General features: G+C 39.0%; 1 protein-coding gene across 4 annotated transcripts in view; it reads left to right on the plus strand.

The window, feature by feature from the left end:
- dph6 (diphthamine biosynthesis 6) overlaps positions 1–20,587 on the plus strand; it is a 243,021-nt gene that overhangs the window by 166,857 nt on the left and 55,577 nt on the right. For 2 of the 4 annotated variants that reach the window (XM_074661323.1, XM_074661322.1), the window contains exons 4-5: positions 11,891–11,982; positions 13,530–13,714. In XM_074661323.1, coding sequence (XP_074517424.1) covers positions 11,891–11,982; positions 13,530–13,714 — 277 coding nt within the window. Of the gene's footprint in view, positions 1–10,354; positions 10,507–11,890; positions 11,983–13,529; positions 13,715–20,587 lie in introns of those variants that run through there. The other 2 variants (XM_074661324.1, XM_074661326.1) reach the window with 2 other exon arrangements.

The raw sequence follows: 20,587 nt of genomic DNA on the forward strand, positions 1-20,587 counted from the left end.
TAGGCCAACCAGGAAGTTAGCTTCGCTCTGGTTCCCTCAACAAAAAGCCAATGGGATTTTTCCATTGGGTTTTGGATTATCGCAGAAAATAAATTCTGTGTCAAACAAACGTTTATAATACTTACACATTTTATTCAGCAAAATAATCTCCACAAATGAACACCACTTTTATGATTTTTAAAGTGTGAATGCAATCGCCAGAAGTAAAAAGCTAACGTTAGAATATAAACAAACTACACCACGGTCACATGAGCACGAGTATACACAACAAGGCTGTAAAGGCGGACGTGTCGGCGTGATGACGTTTAGTAGTTTCATTTAGCCACTTGTTAGCAACTGTCTTTTTTAAGACACATAAAGGCTTCAAAATCCAAAGTCATAGAACAAAACATTAAAATCTCTGCAGCTTGTGTTAACCACAGACCTTATTTTAGGCATCTAACTAAAAACCCATTCAAAAAACCCATTGACTTCCAGACGAGGGAACCGGATGTGTTGAAATGCATAACTCATTTCTGGCATTTAGGGCTCATTCCTATAGCACTCTATTACGGGCCATATTCCAAAGCACCACATACGGTTTTAGAATGATTTATCATTGCATAGACTTGATATTTTTAATCTATGAAAGTGATACTTTCATCACCTTCATTTTTTTTACTAGTGTTATATTTAAACAGTGTTTTGAAAGCTTCTTTGGTGCATTTCATGTACTGTATGACAGTCCACTGCCAAAAAATGCCTGGATTTATGTCGCCAGAAAATCAAACCCAGAAGACAAACTATAAGCAAACATGGATGCTTTGAAAGGAAACATGTGATTTAGGTCATTTTTTATTCAAAGCATTGCTGTTTGGCAGCCAATAGTGAAAGTCACACCATATGGGAGAGTCTTGATGGTATGTTCAGTGACACTGTTGATTTTCATTCCGCTGTGAAATATATGGATCTTAATGATCAATCTTAAAACTGATGGCATACTTTGGATAATGTTCGGTACTTGTGTAACATCTACATAATTTAACCTACATATCCCACCAACAAAAGAAAATCCATGAATCCATGCATCACTATCATCATCATCACCATCCTCCAGATGACCCCATCCCACTCACACCTCCTACCCCTTCACAACCCTTCGACCCTCCAACCTCTCCTCCCCAACGCCGTCTCGTTCCTTGTTTCATTTTCATTACAACCCTCCTGCGGGGACTTGAACTTGTTGCCCCGCCTGAACTGGGGTGACAGCTCACTAAATCACTGCCTTTTAGTGGTGCTGCCCCCTTTTTTATACACTTTAATCACCAGACTCCAGTAACCGGGAATATTGGGCTCAGTGTATGGAATTCTCCCCATAAAAAGAGAAGGCAGAGGCCACTGATGTGCTTCTCATGGCGAGAATTCATCTTGTACTCGCTGAGACGGTGGTGGGGAATTGATAGAGGCAGAGGCTCTCTCTTATGGGTGACAATCAATTGCTCAGGATCAACAGGTTTTAGGCCGTAAACTTGAGGCCATCTCCCATCTCGCCGACAGTTTCTCATGTGGCGATGGCGGCGTTAATGCTGGTGGGAGGCCTTGGATTTTGTTTGTTATTTATGGTTAGTCACAGGTTTAGAAATGGTTCTGAATGATCGGAGGCTATCTTTCACACTGGGCCCGTCACAGCTCTAAAACGGTTAACCCCCTGTGTACACACTGTGGATAGGAAGTGTAGAAAGACAAGAAAGACTATAAAGTAATGTGGAAAAGTTTAGTTTTAAGAAACATATTTTAATATACAAATTGATCCCTTATTGGGTAAGACTCCACAAATCCAATACTTCTCATCCTTCTCCTCTGCTTGTCATCATCATACACAGTACATGCTTTGATCAATCCCTTTTCTCAATGCTCATCCCTCCCCTGTCCTCCTCCTCCTCCTCCTCCTCCTCTCCCTCTATTTCATCTCCAACCCAGCATTAATCCTTATCCTCCCTAAGGAAGCCCACTTCGTGCAGCAGCGAGGGTATTTAGAGCCAGTGTTGACATTGGACAGCACGTTAGACAAATATCCCCAACTCAAAAACCACAAGACAAATGGCAGACCCGAGCTCGCTGTGTTCTGGCAGTGAGTCTGCTGGTCTGGCTCGACTGTGGCCAGTTATTCAGCACAGGTGACGTCTTACTGCAGGGAAAAAAAAAACTGACCGCCGAGGAGGGTAGGTGGATAGATGAAAGAAAATGTTGGGGCAGAGTAAAGAGAGGGAGAGATGGATAGAAAATGAAAGGGAAGAAGAGACGTGATTGATGCTGAAAATGAAAGAAAGAAAAGCAGAATGTTTTTGGATGGCATCATCAAGAAAAAAGGTTAAACATACAGCATTAATACTTTGTCTGTGGCACAAATGTTGTGGTGATGCTTGATCTTCAAATGGAAGAAAAAAAACTAACATTACTAAATCATTTGTCCCCAGAGACTATACAGTACGTGAAGGGGTTTTTGGAAAACCTCAGCCGACTCCCACAGACAACCAGGTGGTGGCTTTGATTATGGGTGCACATTACATCATTTCAAGGTGGAAACAAACACGCGTACCCACACACAGACAGCTCTCACACGCAGACAGAGGGCCCTGTGACTGTGACAAGCTATCTACACACACTCAACACATTACCACACAGCAACACAAGCACCCACACAGGCACACTCTTCAGAGATATGGGGCCCGTTTTGACAACCGCCAAGTTGACTTGGCATTGGTCGGACCGGAGCGATCCAAGAAAAGCAAAGCGGACCCACGAGAGGGCTGGGGCTTTTGTGTTTGTGGAGTGTCACACTTCATCACGAGGGAAACCCATAACAGGCCCAGGAAGACCTTTGAAGCTGTGGGAGGGGTGTGTGGGAATCGCCTCTGTGGCTACCTCTGATGTCAACTCCAATATTCTGATTGCAGGCTATTTCCTGGATTAGGATTGTGTTTGTCGGCTGAGAGGAAAACTGTCCGCGGATTGTATATCAGAGAGCAGACGAGCTAATTATACCAACCCACCAGACAATTTAAGGATTAAAAAGTATTTTCACCAACGTTCACCAACCAGCTCAGTTACAATATTTGTTTATCAGTCACGAAGCAAAGCAAGAAGTGATCATTTTTAATGTACATTAACATATCACAGAGAAGATGTGAGGAAAGAAAAATAATCATCACTTCTAGTTTGTTTTATTTTGAAATATAATATCAATCTAATGATTTTATTTAAAGGAACAGTGTGTAAAAATTAGGGGGATCTATTAGCAGAAATGGAATATGATATTAATAACTATGTTTCCTTTAGTGTATAATCACCTGAAAATAAGAATCGTTGTGTTTTCGTTAGCTCAGAATGAGCCGTTTATATCTACATATGGAGCGAGTCCTCTTCACAGAGTCCGCCATGTTTCTACAGTAGTCCTGAACGGACAAACAAAACACTGGGTCGTGTCTAGACGGTAACCTGCAAATTGCGAAATCTGATCTGAGATCTGCAAAAATTTGCAAAAACTCTTGCGAAACTCGCAGCCTGACAACCTATCCTCACTTTAACTATTCGAGAGATCAAAGCCTGACCGTCTCACGAGAGTTTCTCCAACTTGCGGGTTCCCTTCTAGACACAACCAAAACACTGAGTCTATATTGGATCTATTCGCATTTCCGCGTTTTCGCGTTTTTCACGTCGGCCACCGTATTCTCCTACACGCTTGGCACCTCGCCTCTAGATGCCGCCAAATTGTACACACTGCACCTTTAAGAAATGTGTTTGCATATGCTATGAGTTAATGATGCTTTTCATTATGGTTTGACCATACAGACAGGTATATGTGTGGTTTTGTCTAATGCAGCTACAGGCTAAATGTCCAGTGGTTTGGATCACTAAAGGGGAGAGAGTGTCTCTGTAAACCATTAGACTAAAGATCCTGTATATAGAACAGCGTTTGGCAGCAGGGTCAGGTGATAGCCGTGCGTGCTGTTTGCTTTGGCCGCTTCATAATTAGTGGAATGGTGGCGTACTGTAATGGACCACATCCTTTTGGCTGGAGCTTCACAGGGCTCAACCACTGAAGCCATAATTTGATTCTGGGGTACTGGAAGCAGGGCAAGACAATTTCAAATCAAGGAGAAATATTCAGGAAATTACATTTGTACTTAAGGATGGTTGGTTTGTACTTCTGGGAAGTTTCGTTTCCTGCAGAGTTGGATAAGTCAGAGAGGGATTTATTTTTGTATTCATTTTGAAAATCCTGATTCATGTATAAAAAATCCTCGTTGAGACTCTCACTTGTTGTATATATTTGTATCTCCAGATTAAAAATGATTAAAGGTAGAGGTTTAACAGTTCAGTCAGCTCGCAGGATAGTATGATACACAATACGTGGTTCATGATTTGGTTGGTTGGTCCACCACTTTGGTCCAGACTGAAATATCTCAACAAATACTGGATGTATTGCCATGACATTTTGTAAAGACATTCGTGGTCCCCAGAGGAAGAATCCTACTGACTTTGTTGATCCTTTGACCTTTCCTCCAATGCCACAAGCAGGTTGACATGTCTGGCTTTTAGTGAAATGTTTTGACAACTATTGGATGGATGGCGCTAAAATTTGTTAAACATATTCATGTCCCTCTCAGGATAAATTGTAATAGCTTTAGTGATCCCACGACTTTTCATCCAGCCCCACCATTAAGTAAAAAATCAATTTGTTTAGTACTTTGGTTTATGACCTGTAAAACGAATGACATTCCCATCAGCCTCAGCTGTACTTTGTGTTTACTGCTAATGAGCAATTTGCTAAACTAAGATGACTAACATGTCTAAACATCAGCATGTTAGCATTGTCATTGGGAGCATGTTAACATGCTGACATTAGCCTTTAGCTCAAGACATCACTGTGCACTGATTACCGCCTCACAGAGCTGCTAGGATGGCTCTAGTCTTAGTCTTGTTTAATAATAATAAAAGAAGTCCACATATTAAGACCAAATTTCTGAACTTGGTTAGACATTCTCCAAGTTGGCCACAAAATGTTTTTTTATTTTGTATTTCTTGTTATCAAATTATTCTAAACAAAAAACAATGCCTATACTTATATTTTCCATTATGCATATCATCATATATTAGAGATGTGAAATATTGTAACAGCCTTAATTAAACGGAAGCCAAATCAAATCATGTTGGGTCAAGATATGAGACATAAATAAATCAGCACCACTTTCAAATGACTCTGAAAAGCACTTTTTTGAAGCAAAGATATGTATTATTTTGATGACCAAATAATAGTTATCAGCAAAATTATCTCAGGGCTTTCACAAAGGAGCAGCAGCTCATGAGGCAAGTCATTTTTCTATTCTAATGCTTTATGTAGCTTAGAAACCAAATGGAAGGAGGGTAAAAGCCAGATTTTCATTGGGGGATTTAGAGAGAGAGAGAGAGAAAAAAAAACTCAATTACTGTTTGCAGACTGGGGCTGTTGTTAAGGACGATGCCATGATCAAACACAATTTGGATCAAACCACGACTTTATTTCACATTCTCTCACATTTCCAATCAAGGACCGATTAGCCTCAGACATTAATGAGCCTACTAATCCATTTGGGCCCCTCATGATAACAGTTAATTGTCTGTAAAAATGTGTACAGATCCCCGTTTGGGTTGTTTACTAACTGATTTGGATGTGGTTAGGCCCTAAAGAGGTATCATTATGTTGATAGTTCTTTGGAAAATGAGCCCCTGATGGAGGCAACACCAGAGTGGAGTAGAGTTAAGAATACACAGGACTGCTTTCAACCGTTGCTCACTTGAGTGCAAATTTATCACTATCTTAAGATAACATTTGGCTGTCATCAACCCTCATTGGACTTCATCTATAATTAGCATGACTTTTCTATTTTACTCAGTACATCATAGCGAAGGATATTAACATATTTTACATGAACCTCTGACATTTAGAGAGACAGTGATTTGCACTGTAAGGTCCAGAAAAAAAATCCAGTAACTGGACAACCAGATGTTCCATGCAAACATCTTAATTTGGCATCCCTCATGTCCTCTGCTTCATGTCTGTGGCTTAGTTGAAACTTAAATCCAAATTACAGTAAAATACAAATCCAATTTGTGTTCTGCATCAAGTCAGAATAACAATTGTACATTGGCTTGAGTTGTAGCAGAAAGTCCTGTTTGACATCAGTTACTAATGTTTACTTAAATGAGAGGAAATTGGGATTACTGTGACAAAGTTTGCTGCTCACATTCCTTTATGTCATAGAAAAAGGCTCTCTCACAGAATGTAGTAGCCTAGTTTGAGTAAGTGTCTAACCTTATATCTTGGACAATTTAAAAACTGGTCAGAAACAAATATGATTTATCAATATGGAGGGTAAACTATGAATTTGTACCACTACAGTAGATCTGTTTTGTAGATACTTTTCAATGTTCACATCAAAATGCATGTAATAACTCTTTGTCAATTATTGTATTGCATTCTAAAAGTTATCAGATATCTATAGTATATTGCTACAGTTGTTTGTCATCATTTTTCTGAAGTTCATTCTTGACATGAGCAAATTGTAAACATTGTCAAATGGCCAGTACTTCTGCATTACAATTGAGTAAAACACAGCATCGATGAATATCACTAAAACACCCAGTTATTATCATAGACTGTATATAAGAAGTCTTTGGCCGTCGCCATCGTGCTTTTTTGCAACGAGAAGTGACAGGAGAGGGTGGAGTTAAGTACAACCGAATGCCGAGTAAGACATTTTTAAGCGACCAAATGCACTGTGAAAGGGTTAAAGTTGTAAGACGAAAATGCGGACAACGCCGTAGTAGCGATCTGTCAATCACAAGGTAGCCACGCCTAAAGCATACCCTGCTTTATGGTCTATTTGACTCTAAATGGGACCATAATTTACTAATTGAACATCATGCTATATTGAAGAAGACTTGAAACTAGCGATTGAGACCATAAACTCATGTTTACAATGTTTATTGAGGTAATAAATCAAGTGAGAAGTAGGCTCATTTTCTAATAGAGTTCTCTCTAATCAGACTTCTTTTTGCAACCAGATTTAATAACCAGTTTAATAGACTTCCGCATTGGCTTCACTTTTCACCCAGAGGTTGCCCACTGGTTATAATACTACTAACATAACTGTTGTCATTAAGATTCACATTTATTGGTGTGATTTTTTTTCGTTATTTTTCGTGCACTCAACCATCACAACATTTTAAAGCGATAAAGTTTTCTTCAAATTATGCCTGCTTACTGCTGCAAGTCAAAGAAGTAATGTTTTTATTATCATAAAACTTAAACTTCAAGCTTTTATTCTGCTGACATCACCAGCAAATGTTTTGCAGATACACCACTTCTCCTATTCAGAAAGAAGTAAACATGATGCACTGTGCTACTGTGCAACACATGTACTTGCTTTGTCATGTTGTTGAAGGGACCACAAGTGTGTACGTGTGTATGTGTGTTTGTATTCTGGCCACTCAGCGTTGCAACCTTGGCTGGCCTGTTCTGACACTCAATTTATCGTCTTGTGATTTGAGGCCTTAGTTTCTCATTACAACCAAAGTTTTTGTGTCCTTGTGTGACAAAAATTAGTTTACGTGTCTGTGTAAATCACCTGTCATATGCACATGCTCCTTTAAGGAAAGGCCAAGGGTGTCATTTGATTCCTGCTGCCTTGCTTTCATATTTATGCGTCTCATATTCACGTCCGTTGGCTGTGTCTCGGTTGGGCTATCCATCAACACTTTTTATCCCCATCGCACCAACAATACGGACATAAAACGCTCTTTTACGTCAGCAAAAAGCTGCCACAAATAAAACCGGAACAACACACCTCTTTATTTGTCTGGGTAATAAAGTACATAAATTAAAACTGATAAGTGACAACATTTGCATGAGTCATATCCTATGGGCCTGGGGTTTTAATGGAAATGACCAGAGGCAGTGAAGCCGTATTATAAAGTATAGCCCAGAAAATTGGAAAACATAGGTGATGTATTAATGAGTTTACAAAACTGAGGGACAACCAGACCCGGGGGGATGTGTCCCGCTCTTTCCAAGACAAGGCCATTTTTCAAACCACCATGTCAAAGAAACATTTTGAACACTATATCAGTCATCCTGTCAAATGAAATGTCCAACACTTGTGAAATATTCATTTTACAAATGTATTTGTAGTTTGTTGTCATGGTGCATGTATTATATTTTGGTTCACCTGCTCAGGGACTGAGGATAGATATGATCTGTCCAGTAAGATATCTCAATAAAATACATCAGACTTCATGGAAGTTTATTGTAGCCGCATCAAATAATAAAAGAATAATGGTCTATGTTGAATGAACTATTATTAATTAATAATGTAAATGAAGAAAGAAGGAAACAAAGGAACAAAGAATAAGGAAAATACATAATTGAAAACATTCATCTTTTATTTACTCATCTTTTCGTAAAGTTAGGAATGACAAAAATAATCATATCGAATCATAGATGTGTACTTAATGACGAGCATATTCATCCTTTAGAAAAGTGATCCCTGTTCTCAGTTTGTACAGCCTGCACCACAACACAAATGATGCTCATCTGCAGGTTGTAGATTTTGCCATATATTCAGGATGAATAAAACAAAAACCAAACAAAAACAAAAAAGGGAACCTAGTTAAAAGCAATGGGATGAAGAGACGTCTCTCTCAATTTTGTACGCTCAAACAAAATCAGTTGCCTTTAGCCTGCTTAGGGGTAGAAGGTGAGGGAAGCACACAAAAGCAGTGCAATTATTCTGCTCTGGCACAACAACAGAGAGCAAAAAGAGCATCAAAGGCTTTCCTCTGAGCAAAATAGGGCTCCCTCAGAGGAAAAGCGCAACCTGTGTGTGAATACCAGTGCATGGACTTTTGGTCCTCTCTTGAGACACAAGAGGCAAAGGATGTGTGTCAGTGTCAGTATTAAAGTTACAGTGCATATCCACTTCGATTACGTTACAGTATAGTAATATTGGCAGTTTATTTTTTTTAAATTTGCTTAAAATTTGGTAAGTTTATGAGAGCTGAACAAATAAAATATAACATTTAACATACAAAATGTCCAAAAAACACATTGTTTTTAATTTATCACATGTAAAATGTGTTTCATAAAATATTATTGTAAATATATTGTTGCTTTCACGTGTGATGTCTTCTTGCATCTTATTCACATTTAACATGTGAAATAAAAATGAAAATAAAGCACATGTGCACACATGCGCACTGGGCCTGCCTGCATGGTTGTTTGTGTATGCTGTTGTATTTGCGAATAAGAAAAAGAGATTATTTATGTATCTATTTTTTTTTTTACATTTATTTTATTTTTATTCAATATTATTGTTATTATTATAACCATTATTTATTATTAACTATTTTATTTTTTTATGTTTTTAAATTACTTCTTGTCACCAGTTTGTCTTTCTTTATAGTATAGCCCTAGTAATGTGAACACAATTTTTTAAAATGTTTTATTTGCACATATATAAAACTGCACAAAATCCAGTCAATGAAAAAAAAACAAGAAATGTGTCAGGACAGGTCAAAAAGCCACAGGTTTATACAAAGGACCTCCCCCCAATCCCAGGAGAAAAGGAGAAAGGAAAAAAGGAAGCAAGATCTAAACTAACATAATTTTAAAAATACAAAAAAAGTTAAACAACAAGAAGTAAACAAAATGTGCAGAAAAACCTAACCAAACAGTGGAAAACAATCCAATAAAAACAATGAAATACATACAAAAAACAGTACAGAAAAAAAAGAAAATATATCTAAACATATCAAAACATAATTAGACATCATGAATTAAATGTGATAATAATTTCCTTTTAAAATGTTCTAAGGATAACGAGCTCTTGATAACGTGTATTTTGGTGTTCCATATTTGTACACCACGATATCTGAGGGAGTACTGGCCATGTTTTGTTTTGTAAAAAGGCAGGTGAAGATGATTAACCTGTCTAGTATTATGTGAATGAATTTGAGAATTAGATTTAAAGAAGTTGCTAAACGATGATGGTAGAGAAGAAGGCAAAAACATATATTTATATATAAATACACATATCTGATGAATATTTATGTCATAAACTGAAAACATTTTCAGTTTCCTGAACAGTGGAGCAGAAAAATTAATTCACTTTTTTACTAACGTTTTAGCTTTGAAAAATCTTTCAATACTGAACTTAATTATGGCCATGCCTGTTAAAACAAAACTTAAATTTTAATCTAACATAAAAAGAGAAAATGAGGGATTTTCTATCAGGCATATTAGAGGGCAACTCGGTATATAGAGGAGGGTCCTTTAACAACCCGGAAGTCTAGCTCTCACATGTTGTTGTGTACATGCACCGGTTGCTAAGCGCAGTTATCACGTTGTGTACCGTTACAGCCAATACTTTAGATGTCATTAGTCTCTTGAGCATAAAATAAGAAGATGAAAGTAGTCGCGTTGATAAGGTAACCGCGTTTCTCTGCTGTAACTCTCTCACAGTTCATTCATTGATGCTTTTACTAACATGTCAGTAGTAAATCTCAGATGGATTGATGTCAACAAACGATGGATAACTTGTTCCTATGAGGTGTAAAGGTGTTGCACTTCGCCTCTGACTGTGTTCAAAGCCAGAATATACAATGTCGCTTGTAGAAATCCAAAGTTATCGACTATAAAGGTATTGAAAGCCAAGAGTAGCACATAGAAGCTGACTTGCTGTATGATAGAGACTGTTTATAATAGAGCAGGTGTCTGCAACCTGCAGCTCTTTAGCTCCTCTCCAGTGGCTCCCTGTGGATTTATAAACATGGAAATGAATAACTGTTTTTTGTTTACATTTTCATTTGTATTTATCATTGTTGTAGGTCTATGGTACGACTGAGTATTAGGGCCACATTGAGGAAAGATAAATAAATCTGAGATTTCGAGAATAAATTCATAATATTACGAGAAAAAAGTCATAATATTATAAAGTAGTAATTGTACGTGTTATTTTCTTTTTTTCTCGTAAAGTTATGACTTTATTCTCGTAATATTACGACTTTTTTTCTCGTAAAGTTATGACTTTATTTTTGCAATATTATGACTTTTTTTCTCCTAAATTTATGACTTTATTCTCTTAATATTACGACTTTTTTTCTCGTAAAGTTATGACTTTATTTTTGCAATATTACGACTTTTTTCTCGTAAAGTTATGACTTTATTCTCTTAATATTACGACTTTTTTTTCCTCGTAAAATTATGACTTTATTCTCGCAATACTATGACTTTTCTCTCCTAAATTTATTACTTTATTCTCGTAATATTACAACTTTTTTCTCGTAAAGATATGACTTTATTCTTGTAATATTACGACTTTTTTTTCTCGTAAATTTATGACTTTATTCTCTTAATATTATGACTTTTTTTCTCGTAAAGTTATGACTTTATTCTCGTAATATTACAACTTTTTTCCCGTAATATTTTGACTTTATTCTGGAAATCTCAGATGTTTTTTCCCTCAGTGTGACCCTAATACTCCGTAGTACATTTGCTCTTTGGCCCTCACTGCATTAGACTTATATACTATATATACTTAGACTATAAACTGTGTTACCTTCATCACAATGATCAAATGTTTTGCGGCTTTTTTTTCTGCCTAAAATGGGTCTTTTGATAGTAAAGGTTGCTGACCCCTTGAATAGAGCATGCTCAGTGCAATAAATGCAGCCACAAACAGGTTTTTCATCACTGAATATTAATGCTGCTGCTGCATCACATTCCCACATGATAATGCATTGGTCTGCATCTTAATGATTCAAACACAGCTTTACCTCACTGTGCCTATTTATTTCTCATGCTGTGTTCCAGTGGGGGCAAAGACAGCTGCTACAACATGATGCAGTGTGTCGCTGCTGGGCACCAGATCGTAGCTCTGGCCAACCTCCGTCCTGCTAACACAGGTGAGGAGAAGATGCGCTGCTGGGGGTTTATGTGATCTACAGGGGCTAGCTGGGCTAAATGGGCCAGCCAGCTGCATTTCTGCAGACCAAAAAAAACTAAGAACTGTACACAGTGAAAGTCCTGCAGAACTTTATGTACTGTATATCCCACAGGAGGGTTGTAGCATAGATAGATAGATTGATAGATAGTAACTTTATTGATCCCGAGGGAAATTCAAGTTTCCAGCATCACAGTTCCATAGTGTTCCAAAACATGTTAGTAAAAAGGCAGTAAAAAAGTTAGTAGTACAAAAAAATATACCAGATATAAAAATACAAGGAGATGAAGAAAACTGTTAAAACTGAATATAGTGCAGGGTAACAGCTGTGATACAGGACTATTAAAAAAGTGAATATAGTGGAGAAGAGACTGTTAAAAGTGAGTATAGTACAGGTTAACTCCAGAGGCTTAGTCTATGAAAGTGCACATGCTAGCTGATATGCTATGGTTTTAGAGCTGCATTAGGCGATTAGTTGATCGATAATCAATTAATCATTAAAGTAAAATTTCAAGCAACAATGCCTAATATTTGATGGTTCCAGTTTAACTAACGTAAACATTTCCAGATTTTACTAGTCTTACATTTTAGTACATTGAATATCTTGGGGGTTTTGATCACTTTGTTAAATATGATGCACATTTTTTTATATTTTCTGATGTTTTACAGACCAAACAACTGATCAATTAATTAAAAAATAATCTGCATATTAATCATAATGAAAATAATCATTATTTACACCCCCACTATGGTTCTTTTTTTTCAGCTGGGTTATAACACATTAAGTATAAAAAATGGAATATGTTATGAGTAATATTATCTCCTCGTACATACTGTTCTTGGTTCCTGTCGAGTGGAATTCAGCATGGTCCAAAAGTAAATGAATAATAAAAACACCATGAAATAAACATTCATATGAAGAAAGCATTATAAGCTTGCTGAGATAATGAATTGTGAAACCTAAAACTTTTACCAAACTTAATATCATTCAAAATTTCATTGTGACTGATGTTTGTTGGAGTTAATTTTTATTTCATTATAGCTATTATTATTTTAAAAGGCTTGTTTTGTTTCATTTTTTACATTTTTCACAGTGAGACTTTTATTTCATTCATTCAATTTGATTTAATTATTTAATTTATACATGTTTATTTCTTTATTTTATTTTGGTCCACTTGGATCTTAATGTAACTATCAGTATTTGTTTTTTCAACAGGTCAGGCAAGCCCCTCGCAAGCCAGTAGTTTTAGCCGTCTATTAGCATATTGTGAATTGTTTAAATTGTGAATGTCATAGTCCTCCTGTTCATTTATGTAGTCGGTTGTTGTCTATAGCTATTATTTATACATAATTTTGTTAACATCTGAAATTTGCTTGTGCATGTTTGTTCACCCCTAACTATTTCCAAAAACTTGCAACATCACATACTCATTATTACTGTTTATCAGACACAGGATCAATGTCTTATCACCAGACATTGGGCTAAATATCTTTTTGTCCATGCCACAGATGAGTTGGACAGCTACATGTACCAGACAGTGGGCCACCAGGCCATAGAGCTGTATGGTGAAGCCATGGATCTGCCCCTGTACAGACGCACCATCCAGGGCTCTAGCCTGGACATCAGCAGAAACTACAGTGTGACAGAGGGGGACGAGGTGGAGGACCTGTATGAGCTGCTGCACCTCGTCAAGGTAGGCCTCTCTGTCTCCACCATTAGTGAGAAATAAAGGATTTTTGATCAACTTAGCACCGCGTTGGTCTGCAGAGTGGACGCTACCTGACATTTAGGTTTTAACCCAGGTCCTCATTTTACTAGTTTATTTATTTTCATAAGTTATACTTTCATCACTAACAGTTACTAATACATCAAACAATCTGAAGGATATTGTATTGCTGTATTTACTTGTTATTATCATTCCAATTGGAAGTACAAACAAGTACAAACTGCCATATATTGAACATGTAGGACCCAAGCAGACTTGTAGCAACAACTGTTGATAAGCATACCAACAATTGACTTGCACCAATTTTAATGTGATTAATTTAAAAAAAAAAAAAAAATGTTTTGGACATTTCATACGTCAAATGTTATATTTTATTAGTTCAGCTCTCATTAATTTGCACCTGCCAAACTTAAAGGTGTTAAATTCAAAATTCAGAGTATTAAAGGACCAGTGGTTAACAATTAAGGGGATCTATTGGCAGAAATGGAATATAATATTAATAAGTATGTTTTCTTTAATCACCTGAAAATAAGAATCGTTGTGTTTTCGTTACCTTAGAATGAGCCGTTCATATCTACATAGGGAGCGGGTCCTTTTTACGGAGTCCGCCATGTTGCACCGTCGTGTTTCTACAGTAGCCCAGAACAGACAAACCAAACACTGTTAACTTTTCCTTCGTGGGCCAGAGTCAATAACGTTACTCGCTGCCGTCACCGCTTCTCTCTCTCTCTCTTGCTTCACCACTCACTTCCCACATACACACACGCTCTACGCACTGGCTCTGCTATTTTCCAAATGACCTAAGCTACTCTTACAACAACTGGCTCTAGATAAGGTAATTCGCTTTTTCGCGTCGGTCACAGTAGTTTTTCTACACGCTTGACACATGGGAGAGGCTAGATACTGCCAGATTCTACACACTGCACCTTTACTATAGCCACAAACAATGCAATGTAATGCAATCTATATATATATAATATAATATAATGGAGTAATTTCTACCTGAGCAGAGAATGAAGTCGCTCTCCCGCTCTCTGTGTTTTATTTACATAGCCAGGCCGACAACACATGCATTTTAGTGCATGTGAGTCTCTCTGTTGTGCCCCACTGGCTAGCTATACCGCCGCTCTGCACTGCGCTCATACGGCGGTTACTGCTGTTAACGCTGTCCCGACCCACGGCGTTGTCGCGAAGGCATAGCGCCCACCCTCCAATTCCCCCCAGGTAAACATTGTTAACTCTGTCAGCACTGTTGCTGTTGTTTGCGCTGTTCGTGCTTTTAGCATCGTTAGCTGCTACCTGCCGTCTCAGCCGTCTTCATGTTGAGAGCTGTGTGGAGGCAATAGGAATTCTCTGAATTCCATATTGAGTACCTTTAAGTCCAATATTCGGATTTAGAAAAATATCTTGGTCTTTTTGTCTTGCTGAATATTCCATTTTCTTCACCAGCTTTTTGTTTGCTTGGCTTTTTTTCCATTTTGTACTGGACAGATACAGTACAATCAGATTGAATAATCCCTTTCTATAATTTCAATTTAAAAGGTATAATACATGCACAGACACGCACATATACATAGTCACAAACCTACATATGCACAAATGTATATATTATAAAAAAACAACTGTACAGGGGGTGTAGGAAGCCGAGTGGTTTTGCAAGACTTCTTCGAAAAACAAACAAATTACATCAATTAATAAAGCATCTGACGATAAATCTGGAATTTAAAAAAATCCTAATTATATTTTCACTCATAATATAAGAGGCTTATGAAATATAGAGTGAATGTTATTCAGAATAGTAATACAATACACCATAATTATGTGAACTCACCATTGCAATGCTTCATTGAGCATATACAATAGTCATCGTTTTGACTCCTTGCCACCACTGACACATGCTTGACTGCTTTTTTAGTGAACAAGCTCTCAGAGCACTACTAAACTTCTCATCTCGGCTAAGGTTCATGACATATGTCACACTGTTGAGATGTTTTACAAGTCATTCTCTGTGGATTCAGAGTCACTTTGTAGCCCATCAGCACCGTCTCAAAGAGACCCTGCTTGTCTAGTTCCATCTGGCCCGCTGTACACTAACAGTCCTTAGCACCTATTGTAAAGTGCAACCACGCTGCTCAGTAGATTAAAAACCTATGTTAGTGCTTTTAGCCTGTCTTAGTTAGTATGTCTTGATTTCACTTTCAAAGTGGAGTAAGTTTTCTTTTCATCTTACTCTGGGAAAATAGTGTGCCCGTTGTATCAGTTAATCAAAGTTTGATGTGTGAAGTTGGAGAGAGGTGCCCTTCAACAACTGGCTTCACAGGAAAAATCCCATTCTTTTTTTTATCTCACTTGACAGAAGATCAGATACAAAAATTAATCACCAAATTAATATTTCATCAAATACCACTTTTGCCCGGACGTTGAGAAAATATTCATTTGATGCCAAATTATGTATGAGACCTCGGTGGTCTGATGGGGTGCGGGGTGGCTGACTGACAGCTTCGAGACAACTGCGTGTGTGTTTAACACACCACTGGCACCGCCTGCCTACCTGACCGCCTGCAGCCATGAGGAAGCTACCTGGACGCACACTTCAACAGCTCTCCCCGCTGTCAGCGCAAACAGGGTGTGGGATTGATCCTGCGTTACACTTTTCCCCCCCACACAACCTCTCATTTTAGCTTGCAGCATCAAAATTGTAGAGCTTCTTATGGGATGGTGGATAGGAGTTTGTTGTTGAGCTGGGAGTTGGCTTGACGTGGTGTAAATGAGAGAGGGGGGTGGGGGGTGCTTGGTTAGGTCTGTGTGGAGACATGTTCATCCGGAGCTGAGGGCTGCTCCAGGGCCTCTGCATGTCCGCACACGGTCTGGGTGGCAAGGGCCAGTCAGCCTGCCTCGGGGCGTTTCGCGCCCTCTGCCTGACTTTCTTTGTCGTCTTCTGTATAAATCGCAGAGCTTTACACATACATGAGAAATCTCTTGTTTGTGTGTTTTCCTTCACTGTCACGCAGTCCAATTTCTGTTTTTTGGGCTCCCGTGAGTATTCACAGTCAAATAGTGGACATTTCTCTGGTACGTGATGCTATATACCACCTCTGCCTGTGGTCAGGGCTCTAATTGCAAAAGGCTGCTAATTTCCCATTTCCAGGGCTTCTCTGGTCTGACCTCACCAGTCAAACAGGCCATAGATCAGGGCGGTTGGACTCCCATGGGGCCCTCGCGGGCTAGCAGACCTCCAGTCGTCTCCTCGTTTAGCCCTCTCACCATCATCAACAGACCTGCACCATAAACAACAGGCTTCCTCTCTCACTCTCTCACTGAGTGATGTCAACCATAAGAATACAACTTTCTTATCTCAAATTTCAAGTTACTGCTCCCTGAAGTTGCTTTTTTAGCATTCTCACTAATCGGTAGGTTTACTTGTACCATTTGTAGTAAGGATGCACCGATCCGACTTTTTCAGTCCCGATAGCGATACCTGGGCTTTGGGTATCGGCTGATACCGAGTACCGATCCGATACCAGTGTAATTAAACGGCTGAATGCCTCACTGTGTGGAAGTCACTGGGATGTGTAAGGAAACATCGGGCTTGACTTAAACATTGTGTCCTAACTTTGTAAAACAAAATGTTACACATAAATACATAGATAACAAAACATAAATTTACTGAAGTGTTATTTATTATTAAAATAATAAATCACATCAACAACTTAGCAAAAAAATCTTCAAAATTAACGGGAAATACAATTCTGGTGTAGACTATTTTAATGTAGCAACAAATTGGTCAAAACTTAAGCAGGAATTAATATTCCAATATAGTACGTATATAAAGAATTTAATTGAATATATCATATGTCACCGATATTCGATCCGGTATCGGTGCATCCCTAATTTGTAGCACATTGTGAAGCATCTCAAATATCCCCTAAAAAAGTTATGGATTATGGTCACATTCAGTTATGTTCAACACCTATACCGGGTTTACTAGGTATTTTTTCCACCATAAAGTTTGTGGTGTTGTTGATTAGTGAAGAAAGTGATAGAGGGGGGGGAGAAAGAGAAAAATAACACTTCTTTTGATAATGAGCTGTTAAATCACCCTTGCTGGAAAGAACAGTTTTAGCATGATAAAAAAAGTGCTCTGTTTGGAAATGTGATATTTTGAAAGATTCTTTCTAGCAGTTTGAATTAATTAGAAGTTACAAGATTATATTTGGCAAATGACACTTGAGCATAGATGAAAGAATTTTTTTCTTCTCAGATCCGGAGTTGATGAGTTTTAAGTGGATATTCTTCCCTCCTCCTCTTCCTTTTTGCAGTTCTGGCAGCAGACCCGTAGCATGAGCCAACAGTGCCATCTATGGGTCGTTCCCAGAAGCTGACACTCTCTATACACTCTGGCCTCTCGGAGAATGTTTGGAGCTTTTCAAAAGATTCAAAGGAAGAGATCATATTCTTCACAACCATTGTTGATGGAGGGAAAAAAAGTCCAATTATGATAGAAAAAAAGTCAGCCGTCCATCCTCTGGCAGTAGTGATAATGGCAGAATGACAATGTGGCCCTATCCTTGGCCCCTTTGCTCTCATCGCTGGCTGTGTATGGCAGTGCGTCTTTGAAGTGTGTAACCTGATAGACATGCGCGCCACAGTGTACCCCATCCCATCCCGCTAGGTGCTGATCTTTGAACCCGCTCTTTGAGGGGGAGAAATAACAGTTTTGTAAGCGGCGGGGGGGGATCGTTCACTTTTTGCACATCTATGGGTGTATTTGTATGGAATAGGTGACGTCCTTGTGTCCTCTGAGAGTCTTCAAAGGCAACCTAGAATACGAACATTACGTGAAAAGATATGAGTATAACATTTTGATTTGGAGTTTGTTATTTATGTCCTTGTTTGTGTGGATTTAGAAATTGGATTCTGTGTGTCCATACTTCATGTGTGTGGTTGGGCTGCTCTCCTCTGCTGTGATCCGCTCTGATGTGTGATACAGATCAGCAGTGTCAGTCACCCCTGGCTGTAACGCCAGTCCCCCCCAAAGGCCTGCAAAAAACCCTCATATTAGTCATATCACATCCCTCAAGTCCTTTATCCTTCGCTCTGTGCTCTGTGACCTGACACAGTGGCTCTTTATGCCCCGTGACCCTGCTTGTGTGTGTGTGTGTGTGTGTGTGTGTGTGCGCGCGTGCACTCGTGTGTTCAAGGTCAGGTCAAATCGGGCCTCTGTTACATGATAACAGGTCTATCTCTGTTCTCCTTGCACACCTCTGCCTCTGTTTTTTTGCCCCAGTTTGCCTTCTTTCAACACTAACGGTAGAAAGAAGTAATGCTTTCTTCCATATACACTCTTTTTCTCTCTGCCAACTACAAACTACGAGGTATTTTGTATTTTTAAGATGTTTTTTCTGCAGATAGAACATCTTACAACACAAAGATGTTGTGCCTTGAAAGTAGCACAGCCTATAGGGCTCGGATCGGATGGCAGTGAGTTTTGGGAAGATGCATCGAGGAGCTTCAGTCGCTTGATGTAGTGATAGATAATGTATAAAAAGATAGTGACTTCATTGCAGCAACTCTGCAACCTTTGAGCTGATGAATAAAGACAAAGACATTTAAGTTCATTAGAGTGATGAGGAACAATAGATGATATCTACGCACACGTTCCTTCCTGCCGGCTCTAATTAGCAGCACTGTGACATCTCTGTCGAACCGAGACCCGGCTTTGAGAACGACGGAAATGTTACTTTCAGATCTAATTTCTTATCCTGTAAATGCGTTCGACTTTTCAGAAACGCTGCTTCTTTTATTTTTTGGATACCGCGGGTCAGTTAACACCCAACTTCCTCCCTCCTCCCCCCCCTTTTTTTTCTCTTTTGTGTTTCTTCGAGACGTCTGGGAAAAGTCTCGGAGAGGTGCACTGAGACCTTTGGCCTTTGTAGATGAAACATTCCCTTCCGCTGGTGTGTGTTAAAACACCTTGTTTTTAGTGAGATAATCCTTTTTCTTAAACTCGCACACACTCTCTCCCCCCCATTCCCTGATTCTCCTGACCTTTATTACACACACACACACACTCCCCCCTCATCCTCAGTCTCTACCGCCGCTCCATTATCGACATCAGCAGACAAGAGTGGGGCCCTCTGAGATCGCAGAGGCAGCCTGTCCACAAGTCCAAACACTCTTTTTTTTTATTCTTTCCCTCTCCCTCTCCCTCGCTCCTTCTTTCTTCCTTCTCCTGGCATCTTTGTCTCCATTGTGTTGTCGTCGCACTTTCATCCGGACCCCTTCAGAAGCCTGGCACCGCGTTCTTGCGAGTGCCCTGATGGAGGTGTATCCTGCTGCGAGGAAAGGAGGGAGAGGAGAAAGAAAAGGAGGAGGAAGAGGGCAGGCAGGCAGGCAGAGGAATCTCCAGTTGAACCAGCAGCTCTGAGGTATTGATTAGGGAGCTGAGGTGTTGTGAGACAAGTCGTTGAGGAGGGGTGTGAACTATGGAGGAAGGGGAAGAGGAGGGGGGGCAGTCAAAATCAAACACGCAGCCCTTCTCTGATTACCGGCATGGTGCAGCATTAGACGTACATCGGGGGCTCAACAGGAAAATGGATTTCTTTAAAAAGCTGCTTAATACATAAATCATGACCTCTGGGGTCACAGCGAGGGTTTAGGAGATCAGATCAATAACAAAGCTAATGCAGGCTTGTTGTAGCTGGTTTTGTGGTGCACAGAGACCTCTAAATGGTGTTATTGGAAGTAGCTTACAAGCAGTCTAAAACCAATGGATAATCACTTTGTAGAAAGTTTTTCTTTTACTACATTTTCAGTGCAAGTTCAGAGCATTAAGGAGCG

This window comes from Sebastes fasciatus, chromosome 15 (assembly GCF_043250625.1).
Source record: "Sebastes fasciatus isolate fSebFas1 chromosome 15, fSebFas1.pri, whole genome shotgun sequence".
NCBI classification, from domain to species: domain Eukaryota; kingdom Metazoa; phylum Chordata; class Actinopteri; order Perciformes; family Sebastidae; genus Sebastes; species Sebastes fasciatus.